General features: G+C 30.3%; 1 protein-coding gene across 4 annotated transcripts in view; it reads right to left on the bottom strand.

The window, feature by feature from the left end:
• Positions 1-23002, bottom strand: part of Dpp10 (Dipeptidyl peptidase 10) — a 174427-nt gene that overhangs the window by 14192 nt on the left and 137233 nt on the right. For all 4 annotated transcript variants that reach the window (XM_088192148.1, XM_088192151.1, XM_088192150.1 and 1 more), the window contains exon 5: positions 10436-10563. In XM_088192148.1, the coding sequence (XP_088048274.1) occupies positions 10436-10563 (128 nt within the window). The remainder of the gene's footprint in view (positions 1-10435; positions 10564-23002) is intronic.

Below are 23002 nucleotides of genomic sequence, written 5' to 3'. Positions count from 1 at the left end.
CGCATCATAAGATTCTCTATCGAGCTCGACGGTTTACCGTTTCATTCTAATTAGAATCCACTACTATTTGCCTCTCAGCCATACACCGTGGGGTTGTTACCCTGCGCTTCTAAAGAAATATTAACCATTTGATTTTTATTATATAATAACGCCCTTTTCTTATAATAAATCCAAATATTTTATTGTTATAATAATAATTATATTTATATAAAAGATCGTTGAAATTCTGCGCGAAATTAAAAAAAATCAGATACATAAGTAGTAAAATTATGGAATGATGTTAGTAGTATTTTAGGTTAATCAAATTTATTCATTTAACAATCCAGAACTGACGCCGATTCCTTAGAAATAAAAGTGGGAGTGGTGTCGCATGCAACGTAGAAAGAGATAAAGCATGCTCTTTCGTGTAACGGTGCTTCGTCCAGATGACATGGGAATCTTATGAAGCGTACGGTGCGATACTCGCGTGTTAAGTAACGAGAGTGAGTGAGAATAAGTGGGCGTGTGAAACGCGTGTAGCGCACGCCCTTATATCTCACTCACTCTCGTCACTTAACACGCGAGCGAGTGAAAGGGAATGTATCTCACTGTACGCGCCAGCTAATCTCGTGTATCGGTGACTATGATAAAAACAATCTAAAATTTAAATACTAGCACAAAATGTCAAAGCATGTATTTCTTTTAAAACTAAAGATTTTAATAATTACAATACTCAAAATATCACTTGATTTATTGTTTTTTTTTTTCGATTAAATTGTAAAAAGTTTTTGTATTTTCCGCCTTAAATTGTAATCACAAACGTTTTGTTTTATATTTTCATTTATATACATTTTTAGCTAATAACTAATTAACTAATAAACATGAAAATGGCTATAAACCAGTAACATATTTAGTATTTCTAAAATTATTATTTAAACACATTAAAAAAAGTACAGTGAAGATCATATAAATTTAGTTTTTTTTTTGCCAAATATTAAAATTAAGCACGTCGGTAATTTTTTTACGTATTATACAATAGTTCTCTATAACTACAAGCATCGTAAAAATACATCCGGCGAAACACTGATCAATCTTTATGCCTGTGAGTTCAACAAAGTTATTCTTGGGTTTAAAAATAAGAATTTTGTGGCAACTAATATGGAGAAAATTATAAATTAACTTCACCCTTTGGAATTTAATTATGGTGTGACTTTTGCAACAAGTTATATGCTAGTAAAGCTTATAAGTTAATTGTGCAAATTACATATATAGAAAAATATGGATTTCATTCAAATCGAGTGGTCGCCGAGTTGAGAGTCTTCATTGTAGTCGTCGATGATTCGACTGACGATAAATGATTCATGTCTGAGATTCTTTATTGTAGTTGTCGATTGATTGCGTGTTTCGTATTTGAGAGTAGATTGATTGCCAGTAGTTAATCATGTGATCGAGTGTCACATAATTTATAATAGTCCTCCGAAGAAGCTTGAACGAATAGGAGACGAGAGAAATTTAAAGCCAATCGTATTACTGCTGTTGAAAGCTGTTTAAAGACAGCTCTTTGTTTGAGTGATTGTACAATGCTTATCCGATGTGAGGCCATTAGTGTTTTCTATGAATTTTGAAGCTGATGTAGAAAAGATGGCTTTTGAAAGTTTTAAATTTAGATACAGTGTCGTTTTGAAACCCTACACAACAACCCTTGGTCTATGTTATATATTTTAATAATCTATGTACTATGTAGCATTTTTATTAATAACTTATCATCTTTTTGGTAGTTGAAAGTTTCCACTTTTGAATAATTTATGTGTCTTGTCAGTAAAGTACTAATAAAATGGTTTTATTTTCAAAATTATGACAGTTTTACAAAGTTCTAAACAAATTATAGTTTGAAGATATAAAATCCAGACTATATAATGGACGAACTAAAACGTGTGGTCTGGTATTGTCACAGTTGCTAAGCAACAAAATGTCCTTTATATTGAGCTTCCTTTTTGTCAATTACATCTTTTAAATTAATTAATTGTAAGCAGTACTTAGTAGAATCAATAGTTTGGTTTTGTGGCAGCAGCTCGTAGTGTACGTTATCATTTCTATACCAAAATTGGGTGCAATTTAGTATTTTTAATTGTCTGTAATGGCTGTAATTTTTCATCACTAGTGATTGTTTGATTAAGCTTGATTTACCCAGGATTTCATAATTGTCTCAAAACAGTAGATCAATTTCATTAATGTAAAATTACTATTGGATGATTTTTTAAACCAAGAATTGTAGGAAAATAAAATCTGAATTTAACAGTATCTTTAATCATGTATAGAAAATTTGACAGTATCTTTAATCATGTATAGAAAATCTGACGTTTGAGCTTTAGTATAGGCACTAAAAATTGTGATGCTGCAGAGTTTTTAATATATTCATACATTGCTATTAAAAACTACTATTCAAATCATGGGCTCTAAATCACAGATTTAAGAAAAAAATGTTTGAAACATAAAAAACATAATACACATCATTAGAAACTAGCCCATTGTTATATTATTGTTTGAAATATTGTATAAAACAGGTAAAAGTTTCAAGTACATTTATATATTAGTCAATCTGCATTGTTTGAGTAAATGGTTTAAGTAAATAGCATATTACACAAAATTTATTTTAAATATAAAAATAAATTACGATTGCTATTTTTTACAGGAGTGTTTAATACATAAAGCATTTTAATAAGAAGCAAAAATTTATTCTTGAAAAATTATTAAACGAAAGCATATTGCTCTTCATTCAAATAAGAAACGCTTATTTTTAATCCCCACTAGAGAAAGAGCTTTAAGCTCCAGTCCCTTTTTATTCCGATTAGGTCTTTTTATTAAATTGCATTAGCCGCTCTTCCACTTTATTATCTCATTGTTCTTATTAAGACGTGGCCCCTAAGAGAAGGGAACGATACCCGTCTCGTTTTCATTTGTCGTTCCCTTACGACAGGAAAAACGGACACTTTTCACAGCGAACTGCCTTTTTTGTATTTTATCTCATCCTCGCTTAGGTTTTTATACCGTGCAAGAAAGAAAAAACACTGTCACATAAATAAAAATAAGATTGCGAGAGTAAATTTTGAAACGTTGTTAAGATAAATATGGTTAGGAACCCTCTGAATTGGTTGTATCAGTTATTACTATCGATATAATACACTCGAGCTTTGAAGGCATTAATAATAATATCGATAGTGATACATATATAAAATTTTAATGTACGCACTTCATAAATGATATTTTATTAAAAACTACCTCTACCTGTATAAATATTTGACAAGAAGCTCTAATCGTTTAGTTTTAATTGATACCAAATAAAAAATAATTCAAACAATATCATACCGCAATCTAAAGGTTATTGCCAAGGCAAATTGAAAACACAAAGCAATAATTCATTTTCGAGAATCATATAGAGCACATTCGATTGATTTATTATCAATGAAGAATGTAATTTCAACCCTTATCAATAGGTAATTTTCATACCGCGAAACGTTAATGTAATTTATTCAACGAACTGCTTTATAACAATTTATAAAAATTATTTTTTGATTATAAAAAATTGCCGCTGTCGTTGTATATATCTTAAAGAAAATGCTCCGTTGAGATAAGTCATAATTAATTCTTGTGCTTTCCGTCTTTTTTATGTTTTTTTTTCTAGTCCGAGAAAAAGTTCGAACCCGAGGGTACACTTCATAACTTGGAAATTCAATTAAATCCAATTAAGCGTGCGGATAGAACTTGTTTCGGTTTATTTTGTGATTTTGCGAATTTCGGTGTTTAATCTAAAGGTTCTGTTAAATCGCTTACATTTTAAATATCTTAAATTTATTTTAAAATACTATTCTAATTATTAAAATAACTTTAAATATATTTTTCACAATTTTAATTGTTTTAATGTATAATATAATATTGGATTGAGAAATCATAGAAAGAAGTATTATGGAATAAAATACGCTTTAAATAATCAGGATATAAATATTTTTAGTAAATTTTAAACCAGTGTTTTTCAACCCGTGGTCTGAATAAATTTTCTGGTGGTCCATAAATATTTAACGTTCATTATATGCTACGCTAAAAAATCAAAGAAAATATTTATTGTCTGAGCTCTTCGTTTCTTGGAAAATTGACTGAGCTCTTCGTTTTATTACTATCTTGATGTATATTTTGAAAAAATATTTTTTGAGTCATTGTGTTGAAAATTTTTAAGCCATACAAAATGTAAATAAAAAAAAATCAGTCTTTAACAACAATAATCAGGAGAAGAAATATGAAGAAACCAAAAATAGTCCAAAACGAGTACAGCGAGTTTAGAAGAAACAATATATTATTACTTATATGTACAAGGAATGTTTGGCAAAAATAAAAAAAAATAGCAAGAAACATTCCTAAACAATATGATAAAAAAGTACTTAATATTTGTTTTCGTTATAGCCTTTGGAAGTGAATTATATTCACGGCGCCTGTGTCCGGAAAATGACGCTATAAACCTTCAAAACTTTGTCATTTGAACTTAAAAGCACAGTGGATTTTTTTGAGAGATTACATGACCAGTAGAAAAATAAAGTTCATATTTAGTTTCCCCTATCTAAACCGAAAAAAGTTATATAATAATGAGAAGATAAAAAAAAACTTGCATATTAGATGTCGCTCTATTTTTTATTCTAAAGCTACAAAAAATTAGATGTTTAACCGTTTTTGAACGACATTATTCAGAATACAAATATTGATATTAACCATTTGAGGAGTATCGTCGTACATGTACGGCGGTCGATCTTTCACTGTTTTGAGGTAATCCAGATAGTTATATATTTACACACAATATAATTGTTTTATATTTACATATATAACTGAAGAAATTTTTTTAAAAACCTCTGTATTCATATAAAAAAAATCCACAAAAGCCGAATAATATATAAAAAATATGTAAAATAAATTAACGAAATTTGATAATAGAAAAGTGTTATTAGTTACTACTAATATAAAAAAGTAGTCAAATTAATCAAAGCAATAAAAAGTTGAGAATCACTGAATTTTTTAATATTTATTATAAATGCAATATTAAATAAAAATAAATATTTAAGGAAAATTTACTCACTCCCAATATTAAAAACAAATTAAATGTTTGTAAATTATCTCACTACACAAAGGGTTAAAGAGCAAATTGTAGAGGGCATAAATAAATCAAGATGTTAAGCGATTAAATTTGACGATTTATCATACTTCACTAACCATGTTATTCAACTTTAAGCTGTAGACTTTAAACAAGAACTTTAGGTTCAATATATCTTAAGAAGAGATATTTTGCGCTCTTAATGTGTTAAAAATTATGAAGGTCTCATAAAGTTATTTTCAAATTACTTGATCCATAGATCAGTCTGTCAAGTTTCAAAACTCATTTAGGCGCATACGGTGAGATACTTCCCCTTTCGCTCGCTCGCGTGTTAAGAAACATGACAAAGAAATATTCTCTATCATTGAGAGAATATTTCGTCGCGAAATGGTCACGGATATAATAAATCACTGGATCCACAAGATTCCCGTTGCAATGCAATACGACCTTGGACAATGTCGCTTTCTAAAGGCGTATACTTATTTTGCCATTCTAAGAAGCAACTGCAGTGATTGGCTGGATGATCGCTGCATAACTGTGATCAAGCTTTGCCACCCTGGATATGTAAGCCTGGACTACGTTGAGGAGAAGGCAGTCACAAGCAGCTACTCGAAGATTCAAGCGGACATTTGAAGAGACCAGCAGAAGTCCGCCACCCACGGACAACATACTATAATGGGATTCCTCCATACGAGCACGTCCGTAGCAGAGAGGGATCATCCTCCGCTATACTATCGCTGTCAAGCCACCTACAATACCTTTGAGGACCTCCCACGGACATCATCCCTGCGCCAGCTTCTCCACCACCACTCAGAGAAAACATCTCGCCATTTATCATCTATCGCAAATGTGATATAATCTAATAAAACTCTAATTAAATTCCACTAAGCGTCTCACTGGCTATGAAGTCACACTCCTTAAAACAGCTTTAAAATCTGTCAAGGTTAAAAATGTAAAAAAAATATTGGACAGCAGCACAGGGGCTCTAAAAAACTTCAAAATAAAAATCGATATCGTTGAGACAGTATATCAAGAAAATATAAACATCTCTTCACTGCTAAATAAAATAAAGATTATTTCACCTATCACTATACAATATTGAAAAACATATTTTACAGAAGCATATTTGTAACGAAGCAGTGAACCAATTTCTAATCAAAAATTATTATTATTATTATATATATTTTAATATTGCTAACAACAAAACGAATGCTTTAATTTTTTTAAAGTTTATCTTTTATGGACATTTTTCCTAAATTAGGATCTTGGTAATATATTATATAGTATTTTTAACGATTCCATGGAGAGTCATAAAAGACTTTACACACACGAATAAAAATAGGCACTGTCGCTCAGGAAGCATTAGAGTGCATCAAGTCCATTAACCATCTGCACCAAGTGCCCATTACTGCGACGAGAACCGCCATTTCCAGCGCGCCATTAATTCCGGTCTAATAGATACATATTTCCCGTATTAATTTTCCAGAAATATCCAAAAGACCCTCGCCACTCATAATTTCTGATTGCGAAACGGAACTCAGTTCCGATGTAGCACACGTACACTATCACATACATATACATAACCGAGTAACGCGAGACGAAACCGGCAGGGTGATAACGCAAGATGAAAACGGATTTGGAATAGTCCGGAAAATGGGTTTTCATTTTACGGATATACACACGCGTACAGAGTCGTAAACATTAATTCGCAAGCGTATACATGTGGAGTAGGATTTCGAGTGTAATATGTGGGATGTTTGCGACAGTGGGTCGCTTCACAACGGGTTTAAGATAAAGTAAATCTTTTGCAGGAGAGTGAAGCCATGAGATAAACCATTTTTAATATACGAATGTCACTATAAAAATAACTCACAGTTAGAGATTACACTAAACAAATACTGTTTTGTGCTTAAAATTTATTTCAATGTAAGATTATAAGATTTTGTATAACAAACAATATAACAACACTTGCTTTAACAATAATCAATATTAATTGGATCATAATTATTTATGTATAGTTTATTACATAATTTATTTTTGTCCTTTGATTATTCGATTATTGTTTTATTATAAACCGTTTCGATATAAATATCAATATAAATGCTTATATACTCATTAGTAAAGCTATAATTTTTATTATAGTAATGATGAGACCTGTTGCTATAAAAAGTTTTTCGCTGGAATGTATAGTTTATTTTAACTTATGGCGCGTAGGTTGAGTAAAGCTAGAAATTATGTATATATGCATTATTACGTAGAGATTATTTTGATGCCACAAATACATGAAAATTAATGTGCTGATTTTAAATATGTTATCTGTTTACTTCTAGCATGTGTAGTTATATTTATTAATAATGATTTTAATAAAATTTATAGTGATCTTAAAAAAAATTAACATAAATCAAGCAATGCAATATTTGTGGTAAGAAATTCGTAAGTTCAGCGAAATAATGCATAATATAAATGTGTCAAGCTTTGTAAAAAAAATAGTAAAATCGACTATAGTAAAATAATAATGAATATAAATACTATACTAGCAAAAAAAACAGCTTGAGATTATGCATTTGATATTTTTAAGCGCATATTTTGTTGTCATGCTAAACGTAATGCAAATAAAAAATTTTCTTTGTTTGTCAACAGCAAAAGAATTCCGCCTAAGACTGAATATAAACTTTAGGACAAATGTGGCATTTATGCTATGTTTTTTCATTGTGATATTCAAATATTAAAAATAGCAAAACATACTTTTAAAATCTATCGCATCAAATAAGCATTTACCGTCCCTTTTTAATTATTGAACGGTCACCTAACGTAGAGATTATAGCCTAACTTTCACACAGGGTGTGATTTTAAGGTAGGGTTAAGTACTAAAACAATCAGCTTTATTTTGGCCTTCATTCAAACTTATTTTAAGGAGCATTATTTTAATTTGTATTACAAATCTGATCATTATGACTCAATTTTTCCAATTTGTCACGAACATTTTTTAAATAATTAAACATTTAAAAAATAACAGTAATGCTCTACACCTAAAATAAATGAGCAGCATCCCATATATTTTTTTCCAGCTCGTCATTACTATCGCCGAAAACATCCTTGTGTTTGACAAGAGAAAGCGCAGCGTTCTAAAGCACTGACGTAATGGCCACAACGGACAAGAATAAAATTATAAAATATTTGACACTTGTTTACATCATCAATCACTGGCAATCATTCATCAATAAGCCAATCGCTCAAAGACTACTTGACTGACGGCTAGCCAGTTCAACTTTGCCGCCAGATATTTCATTTTTCTATACATCAGCTCTTCCAACGTCTAGCTGGCAGGCGCGTACAGTGAGATACGTTCACTTTCGCTCGCTCGCGTGTTAAGTGACGAGAGTGAGTGAGAAAAAGTGGGCTTGCGGAACGCATGTTATGCCTGCACTACACTTTCTGGAAGTTGGCCAAGGACGGACAATATCGTGGATTACTTCGGTCGAGTTCGGTTCTGCCCGCTCTAAAATCTCTCGAAAATTGTCCGAGGTTACCGAGAACAGTAGGTAAAGTAGGGGTAATTCAGTCGACTTGGCCAGCTTCGAGCGCTTCCGAACATTGTCGGCAAACGGACCAAAGTCGGAGCAGCTCTTTCGAGCGTGAGCGATGAGATACTTCCCCTTTCGCTCTTTTGCGTGTTAAGTGACGAGAGTGAGAGAAATAATGATATGGTTTTTCGCAAACTGAGATAGAACGAGTAACTTGGTTCAATTTCAGTATGCGCGTAGGCGTCCTATGGTCAACACGCGTTACGAGCGCTGCATCGTGGTCACGTGGTCAAGTTATAATACCACATGCTTATCGGGGACTTCAACAGACTCTTACTGACATCTTTGAATATTTTAGGGCAGCAAAAGAGATTAATTATATTTTTGATAGTATATTCTTTTAACAAATTTCGTTATTATATTTTTTTTCATATAAAATTAAATAATTAAAATATAATTAGTGGTACTTGATTTTGTATTTTCCTAGATCGGCTTATATAAATGTCACACTATAACGAATTCTTATTTAGAATCGATGGCGACAAATTCTAGGATAGTCACAGATGTGGTGTTCGTATTCTGAAGTAGCATTTTTATGCCTTATAGCATTTTGCAAAAGCCGACAAAGATTTTGCATAAATTGGATATTTACGACCGAAAAGTTTTCACTGATATTGTGTTGGTGAGTGCCCACACAAACTTTTATAATTATCAGTAGCGTTATTTTAATATTATGGCAATTAAAAAAATGCGATTATTTGGCACATTTTTCGATCGCGCGCAAATATGCCAGCTGTACGTGACAGGAGCCGCCGTACGGACGTCATTCACGGCATATGAAATTTGTGGCAGTGTGGCCGCTACTCGGAAATCATTGTAAAAACAATTTTTGATTCGACCAAAAATATACTATATAAGTTTTTTGTAGCGATTCTAAGAAAGACACTGTATTTAAATATTACATAAAATTTATAATCATATTAATATTTCTTAATCTTGTTACAGCACAGTGTTATGTAAATACAAGGTAAGACAATACATAGTTGAAATAATCGATGATAATAATATGCAAACTTTGACATTGTTGTACTCAAGACATTCGAAGTAATAAAGTGGATCAGATATATAATTTAAATGTCAACAGTTTCGTTGCTGGCACTGTAATGACGATTACGTAAATTTTGGAAATGTATATCGTAATGTATATATCATATATATAATGTATTGTATATTGAGTGAATAATTATTAATTTCTGAATGCAATGGTTTTAGATTATTAAAGATATTGCCATAAAAAGTTTTAGTTGTAATACATTTAATTGATTTTATTTTGTAAAAACAATGAAAAGATATCTATTTATATTAAATTAAATATTATAATTAATTTTAACATTTTACATATAATTTTATAACTAAAATTAAAAATATAGGAACGATCAAAAATAATCCGAAAAATGGTCCGGTATTCGTACGTTTATGAGCTGCGGTATCTCACGATAGTAATATTAAAAAATGATATGTTCTCTTTATCATGTTATAGCTTTATGGTACTATAATATTGTATATATTATATGTTTAATAATATTTTAGCAAATACCATGAAGCATTAAAACGTAATAATAATGAGATAATTTTCAATCTTACACATCCAAATAAATTTTGTATAATAATTGTGAACTAAATCTCAATATCAATTTTTTTTACATAACTATCTTCATTCAAACCATAAAACCGAACATATTTTGCCCTATAGCGATTGGTGTACATGTAAAGTTTCATATTTTCAATATTTACTCACGTCGTCAATATGTCGTAGACGCTATACTGTGCCAGATAGGAATGTCGGAAAAGTTTCTGCACGTTCAGAGCCAACAGGATGAATCGTCGGTCGGGTGACAGTTCGAATCGTGCAGGGTTCAATCGGCGCTGTAACAATAAATTGAAAACAAATATTAAAACTCTGCATAATTTAAAGATAAGTACGCGCCATAGCTCTAGATCCTTATTATTAAAAATATACTTCAATCAATCTTTAAAAAAAAAATATATAATGAGAAATCTAAGCCTAACTTGACTAGAACTGGATATAAATTTACAAAAAGGTAGTGTCATGGTTCCTTTATGGTTTCCCTTGGAGTTAAGACTATATAATTTGCGTCGTTACAAGTCATTTTACGACTGACCATCATAACTCGCTTCCTAAGGGAATTAGGTTTATACTCGGAATTTTAACAAAGATGTCTAAAGTTTTGACCTTAAATTTGCACTATGTGTCTTGGCATATTAAGTCTTAAACATAATTATAAAATAATGTGGTGAACTTATTTCTTTATAGTCTATTCTAGACCATTGAGAATAGCGCTTTTCGAAAGCTGTTGCTATGGTATCAAATGAGAAGCGATTCAAGCTTTTAAATACAAGCAAATTGATTGTAAGTGTTTAGATTATCACATACATGAGGGGCGCAGTATCTGACGGATACAGGCCCTCTGGTAACGGGGCGCTCTAGTGTCGTTAGTTCTCTAAAAGACATAAGCGCATTGAAGAAAGCCATCCCTGTTAAATTCGGGCTCTCTGGAAGGCTCTCTTCAATGAAGTAGTAGCTTTTTTTTGCGAGAAAAGAATTTCTCATGTTTTAATAAATCTTCCGTTGTAACCTGATAGGCGTAAGCCCAATACGCTACGACGGGATAAATCTGTACCAACTGAGTAAGTCAATCAGATATAATAAATATCTACAACTAAGTTTTTACCACCAGACTGAAAGTCTGAGAATCGGTGACATCTATATTATGAATTATAAATTATTATGTGTAATATAATTTATAACCAATAGATGTCACTGCAGCTTTTTATAATAGCGCTTTTTTATAAATAAAAATTCAAATGCGGCTGCCGGGGCTAGAGCCCGCAACCTCAGAGTAACAAGTCTGAGACGTTACGAACTACGTTATTCCTTCCTTATGACTTGTCTTCTATGTTTATTGATTATTGAGGATCACGTGGTAGAAAACACGCATTGACAGTGAAAAAGCACTTGAAGCGTAATTAACCAAATTGTAATTGGTCGTTAACGATGGACTAATATCCCTAATAAACCATCAACAACGACCGTTAGGTGCCTTTACAGAGAGAATATTATAGATAGTGCTTCTTCTCGAGAATTTCTCGAGAAAAATGTCAAATCGAGAATTCTCATTTTTTTTAGTATGTGAAATTAAATTTGTACGAAAATTTTTGAAAGGTTTACAACCACTGACCTTTTTATTACGCTGCATAGGTAAAGATGGGTGCATGCCTAATATGCATACTTCTTGGAAGGTGTTAATATGGGTCTGGGAATGACAAAAAAATGTTTACAAATTTTCAACACTTGAACTCACTTTATATTTTCTTAAGTATTAAAAAATACACTCAAATAAAAAACATTTCCGAATGTGGTCGTGCCAGATGTTTGAAAATATGCATACTTTCTCGGAAGATCGAAAGTATTTGAATTTTTATTGCTCTAACCGGCCGGCGGCTTTATGTTTGTTTTGGTGATTTAAGAATCCGCTTCGATAAGAAGCGATTACGTATGCGAATCGGTAGAATTTTTGTTATTGCAATGCTTATGATAATGTTGCACAGTGTTAAATTTTATTAATATTTGTCAATGAATGTATTTAAAGAAAAATCACAAACAAAAGTTGCACTTTTAATGCGATGTTTTTGATGCAGCGATATTGTTACCTTCTACTTATTTATGATACTTTTGCAGAAGGATTTATACATTTTTTTGTTAATCAAAATTTCTCAAGAATTCTCGAGAAATTTGAGAAGTGAAGTCAAGAATTCTCATTTCTTAAGAAATAAAAATCATCGAAAAATCAGAATTGCTAAATATAGCATTAGCAAGGTCGACATTAAGTGAAATTTTCTAACCGGAATGATAAGAGCAGTGTTGCCAAATCTTCACTTGATCTAAAAATGATACTAAAAAAACAAATAGTAAATCTAATTTTACCACTAAACTGTCATGATTTATGCACGCGAGAAAAGCCAGAGCAAAGAAACACCCTTCTACTTGACTAAATAATAACGTATATAAAAGCATTCATAGTGCACATTATCATATTTAAAATTCATTCGCGATGGAAACCCTTATCAAGCGATTTTATCAGTTAGTTCTGACACACGAGAGTTGATCCAAAGTCGCATTAAATGTAGCTACGCCTAAACACCGAAAAAAAGCAGCCGATTCTCTCTAGTAAAGCCTGATCCTTATTTATAAAAAAATGCGTAACTACTAAGTCAAGACAGAACCACTGAAATTCTGTTATTTTCCGTTCATGTGACACATGTCGACCGCCACATGCTATATAAATTTATTTAAGAACAATAATTTCATTTGATTAGATTGTTTATTATACTTTTAATAATTTATTACCATTAAAATATTTTGCGCCACCGTGTATATTTTTTATAAAGATCTTTGAATATTGCTGAGTTGCATAAGCTCGCATATTTCGAAATAGCAGCGTATGATTTTCAACAACTTTCTTGAAAGAAAAACGATTGAAAAGACAAACTGTTCGTTTGTTATTGAAAAATATAGCTCGGATTGTTTGATCTTTTATAAAAATATCAGTTGTATATTTTAGGACCATGTGTCAGCATATTTCGATTCTATACTAAAAATAATAATGTACAAATATTTATGAAAAAATATAATATTTACAATACAAAGAAATCCGAATGAATTTGAGCTTTTTTTGCTTTCAAGCAGCTCCAACGAAACTATAACACAATTGTTGCCTAAATAACAAAAGTAGGGTAGTCACTAACTACAATTAGTGTTACATTTGGGCATAGAAAACTTTTGACATTACCATACAAGACTTATATACATATACTTTTGTAATTTTGAAGCCTACAATGAGCGTTCATATTATAGCATTATAAGTACTTGTATATGCGATAAGTCTTCTTGTTAGTAAAGTTATACACACGTAGTTTGCATAGCTTCGTGATGAGGAAATTGTGTTAATTTCTTTAAGCGATGGATATTATATATATTAAATTACAATGGTAAAATGGATATAGTGATTGACAGAAAAAGCATTAATATTTAATTCCATTACATGTGAAATAAACCACGTGTTACTTTATAGGGATGCTGAAAATGGGCAATCAACTAAATTACTTCCATCAATCCATTTACATCTGGTTTAAAAAAGTATATACGAAAAGTAAAGATACAGAGCCTAGATAATATTTATAAAACATTTTATTTTGCTTATCAGTTATATATTTTTAATGTTTTATATATGCTTCTGACATTGTTATTGAGTTCATCAGTGACATTAATTGGCTTGTCACTCATTTATTCACCATAAACATCATCATTTGGAACATATGAGGGTAAAGGTGATATGGATGCTTATTTTTTTCAAGAGATAGCTATCCTTAGTCTCCATCTGGACTCCATAATCCAGGCTCACCAGGAGAGATTCAATCTCTCAAATTAGTTAAATTACTGTTCCTATTTTTTAAGTTAAGGAGCAAATTTCTATGTTAAACATTGAAAATAAGGGCTAATTCATCAAATAGTCGATAGTAGATAAGTAGATCTAAAAAGTACTATTTTTTATTAGGGTCGGATTTATAGCTTACTATATACTACGTCCTAACGATATTTATTCACCAAGGGTCTTCGTCGAAAATTTTAAATAAGCCCTTAGCACGTTCGTATACATTGACGATTTTTTTTATATACATCATCAACCCTTTCTAGATTTTTTAACCATCTAAATGTTCACCTCTGAAATATATACTATATTTCATACTCGATATGATATGGTGATAATGATAGAATCACTCCAAATTCACATGTCGTTATAATGTTCGAATTTGCACAATGAAAGATGGATTCGTTGGAGGTAGGTTGCAAATTTTCACTATATAATGGTGTGTCGTTTCTCTGGAATTCGTGCCACGTCAAAATCGACGTTTGTTATTCTGTATATGTTCCGGAGAAGAGAAGATTTGTAGCGTAAGGTACGTGTCATTAGATTTAGAATTGATTGTATATAAGGTAAAATAAAAAATAAAGATAATTTTAATTTATTTTTATCTCCCCTATGGTCCTCTTTATTTAAGGGAACAGGAAAAAGTTACAGTTAAAGAAAGTTATTCACTGACACGATGTTGTGGTTTTTGCGACAGTCTGTGCAAAATTGTGGTGCAAAATATAGGAGCTGTTTGCAATAGATTGCTTCAAGAAAACAATGAAAAATTGAGATGAAAATTTGTAGTGAGCTATACCGTTATAATCAAAAGTTTTTAAAAGTTGTCAATGACAGACTTCAATAAAATATAAATCAGAAAAAGTAATAGACATAATTAACTATTTTACAAGGCAGTACAAAAAACGGTATTTTTTAATAGAGAAAATAATCATATTTTGACTAAATCATTTTTTGTTGGTTGATTTAAGATAAAACATTTTTTTTAATAATGTAATTATAATAATAAAAATAAAGCTCAATTGAACTTCATAAGATCTTACAGAACACTAAGAAATAATTTATTCAATTATCCAATGATTAGATGAGTAATTTGTGATTTTTTTATTTATAAATTCAACAGTTTTAATTTGATTACAAGCATAGCTAATTGAAAAACGACTTTAAGGTCAAGCAGAATAATATTTAATTTAGAAGCTATTTCAAGCTATAAGAACTGAGCTTTGTGAATAGCTTATTAATAGAAAGAAAAAAATTATAAAACTCTCACAAAACACCGTGCAAGGTCATTAGACCATAATGCTCTCGATTTTTATTTATAGGAATAATGTAAGCAAGAGGTGTATACATGTAAGTTATGCTATAAAAAGAAGGTTACACTAATCCATAAGATATTTTATTCAAACAATTGACGCAGGGCAAAAGAAGTTAAAAATAAACTATTTTTATAAACTAATTGTTGTGTTACAAATAGCAATATAAAAAACAATATAAATGTTTTTGCAATATTTTTGCCTCAACTTATAGTGAAATATTTTTAGAAGTTGAAATGGTTATAAAAAACACATGTCTAAATATTTTTCTATTAAATATATTAATATATAGTAGTTTATTTTATAAATAATATAAATCAATCATCAGATTTCACAGGTAAGTAAATATAGAATGTTGGGTGGATTTTTATTAAATAAAATAAGATAAGCAAAAATATGGACCATTAATTTTACAGGGTTATCTATTTTAACCTATGTATTGAATAAAAAATACAATCATTGTGTAAAAGTCATTTAATAATTTATTCCCAAAATAAGATAAAATATTTAACTATCACAAAAATCATTTATTTTGTATATCTGTGTTAATGCACATCTAGACTATATATTCTGATATTTAAAAAAAAAATTGGTCCAGAAAATATACAAAATAAATACAAAAATGGAAGTAATATGAATTACTTAAAACTACGGCCACTAAAAACATTTGTAAAATAATAGGTGATTCATTAAAGTAAATCCTACTCAAACTATATTAGCTGGCCGAGAAACTAAATCAGTCCAATTTAATAGTGTATAGACACATTAAGAAGATTAAGGAGGATAAGAGTGTACGCTACAGCTTCCAATTTTTACACACATAGTCGAGTCACAAGAATAAAGTCGTATACGTCACACGTGTGTTGTTTTTGTTTCTACCTGCGCTACAATAACGGTTATTATCGAGAAACTGCTGCGTAACGACATACTTTGGCGAGTTTAGCAGAGGTCGATAACAACATTACACGTATGATATATTATTTAAAAAAATGCAATTAAAAACATTTCATAAATTAATATAATATTTGTTTTTATATAGTGATACAAATTACATACATATAATAAATATAAATTTACATACATATAAAATATAGATATTTTAAAATACAATTAATTACATTTAAAAAATTAAATCATGGTTAAGTTGGAAGTAAAATACTATTTTTTTATACATTAAAAAAATAAGGATCTTGTTTGGAAGATTTTATTTCATCCACCTTATTCTCCAGACCATGATCCTTCCAACTACCATTTATTTTAATCGATATATCGATAGAAAAAAATCAAAATGCATACGATTTTAAAATTTGATATTTATCTAAATATTTTGCATTAAAGCCACTAATATTTTATACTAATGAATTTTAAAAAATTACCTAAATTATGTTTTTTTTTATTATTAATTCATATTAAAAAAACAATATGCATTTTGGAATTGCCTAATATTTTTATGTAAAAATATAATATATTATCTCATTATATATAAAATGTTGAATAATTATAATACATGTTTACACGATACAACTGAATTGAATCGCATAAGCTTTGTAATACCCAAGTTCCTTAGTGCAAGCATTAAAGACGTGTAATAATGCCCCTATAGGTCCCACGAAGCCCCTTTAACGCCTTTGACCCAAAGGTTTACTTTCGAGAGACACAAAAGCTTTTATTTTCCAATATTAGTAAAAACAATTTGACATAATGAAATTCTCTACAAGCAAATGACGTAACCAAAGCGCCAAAGTTTCATATTTGTTTTTTGATTCTTTAACAACGCTTTCCTAGTACGTTATAATTAATGTACAAACATTTCACTGGCAGTTTGTATTCCGCTGGAACGGTTCACCTTAAACGATCGTTAGTTTATAACAGTTTACGGTTTCGAACGGTAAAAGAAAACGTCGTTAAATGAAACGAAATAGTTTCTCAATTTATGTACTTTCAAGTGAGTCCAATTTGACTTCATGAGTTTTTTAATGGTTTGTGAATTGGTGCTTTGTGTATTTATTATTAGAATGTACAAGTAAAATTTATATTCTTGATTTACTATATCGATCAAATTAAATTTATTAAGCTCATTTGAACGCATAATAAGTAGATTAGCTCGTGAAAGTTTTATGGCTAGATAATCCCAAAATGCGAAACGACGATAATAGCTTCATTAGTTGAAGTTGAGCGATAAATAAAACTTGGGAACAAGTCACAAGTCCATTCAACCTCCATTTATTACGTATTAACATAATCAATGCCGGTACCCGGCCATTTCTTACAGGCAACGTGAATCTCCCATCAATGAGCCACGCGTGAAAAATTCACGTATTTTCACCTCGGCTTCCTTTCACATAAAATAACTTCGTCTATCTTGTAAAAAGAACGTTCTTTCCGAGGTTTTCGCCAATTGTTTTGCGACATGATGTACACGTGTATGTATTTCGCTCGTCGTTGCCCTCAAATCCAGGATTAACGGGCTTTGTTCTTCCAGGCACGTTTTTCGCTCATTTCAACTTTCACGTTTTAAATGTTTTTTCCAACGTAGATAAATCAGAATGATTAATGTGCGTTGTAAATATTTAGGTATTTAAAAATATATACTTGTATATAAATATTTAAACTAGTATCATATACCTAAAATAATTTGCGCTGATGAAAACAATATGTTTTTATCCATTATCTATTATTAGTCGCAAATAATGTTTTTGATTTTGAGGTATCAGTTAATTTCATGAACATATATAAATAGCCACATTTATAAAGAAAGGTAGACGCTACCAGGTGGTGAAGTTGAAATGGCGGGTCTTAAAAGTCGGAGAGTCTTCGCAGGCGTGTCGAGTTATATTATTGTCGGCTGTGATGTTTGCGAATTCGTGATGCTCTCTGGATGATGTGTCGAAACAGTCACTTGACTTGCATCTGCTTCTGAGAATCCATGACGTCTTTTTTTCGTTACCAAGTGTCACATCTTGCTGATTCGAAGCAGATTTAGCGAATCGCAGATGAGGATGTTTACGAACAAATTGAGCACATCTTTGAAATGGGTTCACGTTTTAAATACACAATCCAGATGGCCACTCATGCGATTAGTTATTAAAATATTAATGTCCACAAGGTAAAATCAATTGTTTAGCGCGCATCCTTTCCAAACAAACGGTAGTTTTTCGGCGGTATTGAGACGAATGTGCAATTAAGTAGTTATAATATGAACTCAAAAAAGCTTTAAATAGTAAGTATAAATAAAAAAAAAATTAATTTTAGTATAACTTGATAAAATTTAAACTTTTTTTTACATTTTATAAATATTCCAGAGTTTATTCAACTCTAAAATAATAGTTTTTTTTATTATTAATTAAGACAGATTTTTACTGCTTAGTTTGTTACTCCTGCTAAAAAATAAATTAAAAATATAAAGTTTTGTGTACCTGAACATATTTTTACAGAATTATCTAAGAAATATATTGATTTTAAGATCCAAAGCAATGATAATGCGTCAAGATAATAAAACTCCCTAATTTTTGCCATAAAGACGATATCGTTTAATTTGTATGTACGCCGAATTTAGCTTCTTTTAAAAAAATATTTGAAGCACTTTTAATACTCTAGTAGAAAGAATATTTTTGACAGTGGACCAAAGAAAGATATAAGTTGAAAATTTTCACTGTCCGGGGTATTTTGAGTGTAGTATATATATTTATAAAATTATAATATGTTTAAAATTTTATAAAGAAATAAAAGAAAATTTTGCACCAAATTAGCTGTATAGATAAATATAGCAACAGAGATCAGAAAATTGAGATAAGAATGAATATGATTAAATTTTACAATTATTTTTAAACGACTTTTCATGTTTCTAACTATTATTAGGTACATACTATTGGGACCCGACAAAGCCGCGCCGGACAATCCTGCGCCGACTAAGCCGCCCCGACATAGCCGCGCAAGACAATCCCGCGCAATACAACCTCGACATTGCCGCGACGACATTGCCGTAAAAATCAAAATTATAAAATTAAATAAAATGAAAGAAAATGATTTTTTTAATTCTAATTATTTTGTTTTGTGGACAGCTCTATCACTAGTGATTCGCTTTTTAAACAGTTTGTCATAGATTGGATGATGCTGGACAATTACAAAATATACCGAAATGAAAATAAATCAATATCATTAAAAAAAGGTTAGGTTGTTTGGTTCTACAGTGAAAGTCGGCGCGAGCGGTAGCGAGACGCCTCCCTTTTCCTATATATGTTTGTAATTATAAATAAATAAAAACCGTGTTATAAAATGAATTTTGTTTTGACTTTGCGCGGCTATGACGGCGCGGCTTAGTCGACGCGGGATTGTCCTGCGCGGCTTTGTCGGGGTGCCACATACTATGTACGTGCCAGTTATTATGAAAGTGAAATAAGTTTGACAACTGGACTTTTGCATATATTTGTTTTAAAAAATATTTTGATACTATGTGAAATCATATCTATATTTTATCATTTTTAGCCTTATAGACATACCCTTTCCTGATTGGTGGAATTTTACGATTACCTTGTAAAATACTTTTTGTTACCATGGGTTATTTAACCAAAAAATTCAGTAGCTACAATCTTTTATTTTACAAGGGAGGCAAAATTGTGATAATAATAACTATATTTTTAACGATAGTCATCGAAGCAAAAGCCAAACGGTCAACTGGAGATTAATCTTCAAGTCGACCGACCTCAGTCAGCTAATCCGGTCACTACTAAATGGATTACAATTCTGCTCAATTGAACAGCTGACATACGTCGCTTATTGACTTCAAAGCAAAGAACTTCCGATCCGGACAACTACAGATACAATAGAGGGCGTCACGAATCTATCGATTTACCTATACAACTCTTTGTATTTAACTGCAAATGTCTACCTGAACAAAGCAATCGTTACAAAGAACAATTGCTTCAGACGATTCCATGATTAACCATTAATTCGTACGTTAAATAAATATATAAACATTATAAGCCGTACACATTTTTACATGTTAGATAATTTTACATCATTAAGAATACTGTGACATATATATTTAATTTTAAAATGTAGTTAAAATAATTCTGTAAATTGAATTCTAAGCTTTCATGCTAATCATTATTTTTTTTATAGTGATGAGCTTAGTTGAGAAATGTATTCGTGCATTTCTTAAAGTTTGCTCATAAAATGAAATCAAAAAAAGGTTTTGTACTATCGAATTATAAACATATAATTTATACACCAATTAATTTCAAGTTATATTTATTTATACATAGTTAAAACGCAATATTGGCATAATTTATTAAGCACTTAACCCTCGCGCCTATAAGCAATCGGCAATAAACATTTCGAAAACACGATCGTACAAATAAGTTTTGCTAGCGAGCGACGCTTAGCCGATTTTCTTCGAAGATTTAATCGTTGTTTTCGAGAAGTTATGATCGAAAAAATATATGTAATACTCGTTGAATCTCGATAAAGATGGAGAAATATCAAGAAGCATTCGTAAATATAGTTTTAAAGCAAATATTTAAAAAAGCACAAAAGCGCCTTTGATATTAAAAAATCGGAAATGAGCTTATTAAAGCTCGCTCCAACTCGCGCTTAAAAAGCGCATTCCATTGCGAAACTTCACCGACGAGAAGAAATTTCCTTTTTTTTTAGAAGTATTATACCTGCATTTGTATCAAGTATGCATATTTTAGGAATGTGCACATGTGCAACCAACGACTTGATTGCGCCGGCAATCTATTTTCCTGTTTGTGATTGCTCGCTAACTTTGTTAAGCGAGATCGTTGGCAATTAGGTCGACGAAAATTAAATGCTCACTGCCAGAGCTAGCGGTAATTAAAATTGGCACGCGATCCGACCCAGAAACTGCTCACGAGACTCGATATGCGCCTGAGAACACACGGTTCAACTTTGGCGAAACTATTGTCACAAGTGGCTTACTTCATCCAACCGACTCTCTCCTTCATAAAGAACGTTTCGAAAGTTTAAAATACAAAGCTGGAGTGGAAGGGCATGGATAATTAAAAAACAAGAATAATCCAAACTATACATTTTTATTTGGTTTTGGATATGTATTATATATTTACAATATATATATATCCATTTTTAAGGATACTGTAATGAACACAATAAAATTTGTGAAAAAAATGTTTTATAAAAAAAAGTTTGAGGGTCAGCGAAACACCTTTAAAATCGCTTATATACACATATTGTGTAAAGTTATAATTTCATTCTTAAATTCGAATCAAAATATTTCGTTATACTGGGATCAGTCTTCGTTAAAATAAAAACATTTTGTATGAAAGATTTACTGGCTCTATTTTTCATACATACATATTTTTTAAATATAATCTAATAAAATGTTATCTAAGCGATTCAAAATTGGTTCATTACAATTTCTTAGAAAGACTTATACTAAGCTTCAATTTCCGAATTGTTTATTATTTGAGACTTGAATGCTTCAATTATTATGATTAAAAAAATAAACCAATTTTATTAATTGAATTGAAATTATATCATTGATTCAATTTAAAGGAATAAAATTATTATTCTACAACAAAACACAAGATAAAATAAAGTATTAGTGTATTCAATTTCTTTCATCCGTGAGTTAAATTAATCATTTTTCTGATTTCTAAGGCAAGATAAAACAAACCCTATAAAGGCAATTCTGCGCCCATTCGAGCAAATTTATCCAAACACACAATTCGTAATCATAATAAATTATGAGCCTATAAATCGGTAGTTACGCAAGTCAAACTCTTATTTTCGCCTTTTATCCAATCCTCCTACTTCATTGACGTCACGTTTATTTAATCTAGTTTTTTGTGAAAAATACATTAATAGTTATGTGTCTATTGTAATGATGTTATTGTTTTTGTGTACCATTATGTATTTGTGAAATATTAGCATTGAAAATATCACGGAAATTATAATAAATCGAAGCATAATTTTACATTGAATCTTTATATAAATAATGTAATTCTAGCGAAATAATTTATGCAATTATGCGTCACATTGCTGTAAACACAAGCTAGCAAAAAACTAAAACAATACATCAATGAAATAATATAGATTCTGTGAAAAAATAGATATATAGTTTTTTATGAATTTTTATTGAATATATTTTACATTTAAGAAAATGTAATTCATAGTTAAATCCTAAAACTAAGTTGTGAATAAATTTAATATTTATAATAAATATAAATCAATCGCAGAAAAAAATATATGAAGCAGTTTTGATACATTTTCTAAAACAATTTAAATACCTGAAGGGTAAATGCATTTTTTTAACTTAAATTGACAAGTTTTTTCCAATGCGGCAAAATGGTCATTATACAATAATGAATCAATTAAAAATTTAAAACATAAATCAGTTATGGTGCACACCAAAAATATATGATATCACATATTTTTTTTGCGAAAAAAATATATATGTTTTTATTATAAAGACGTTATTATATAACTCTTATTCAAGTTCCTGCCAATTGATATTTATTTTATTTCCAGTACTTCATTTAAAAAGCAAGTTTTACCAAATTTCAA

The sequence above is a fragment of the Plectrocnemia conspersa genome, unplaced genomic scaffold (genome assembly GCF_051122295.1).
Source record: "Plectrocnemia conspersa isolate PC_06_02 unplaced genomic scaffold, ASM5112229v1 ptg000009l, whole genome shotgun sequence".
Lineage (NCBI taxonomy): Eukaryota > Metazoa > Arthropoda > Insecta > Trichoptera > Polycentropodidae > Plectrocnemia > Plectrocnemia conspersa.
This window is presented reverse-complemented; position numbering and strand designations above follow the sequence as displayed.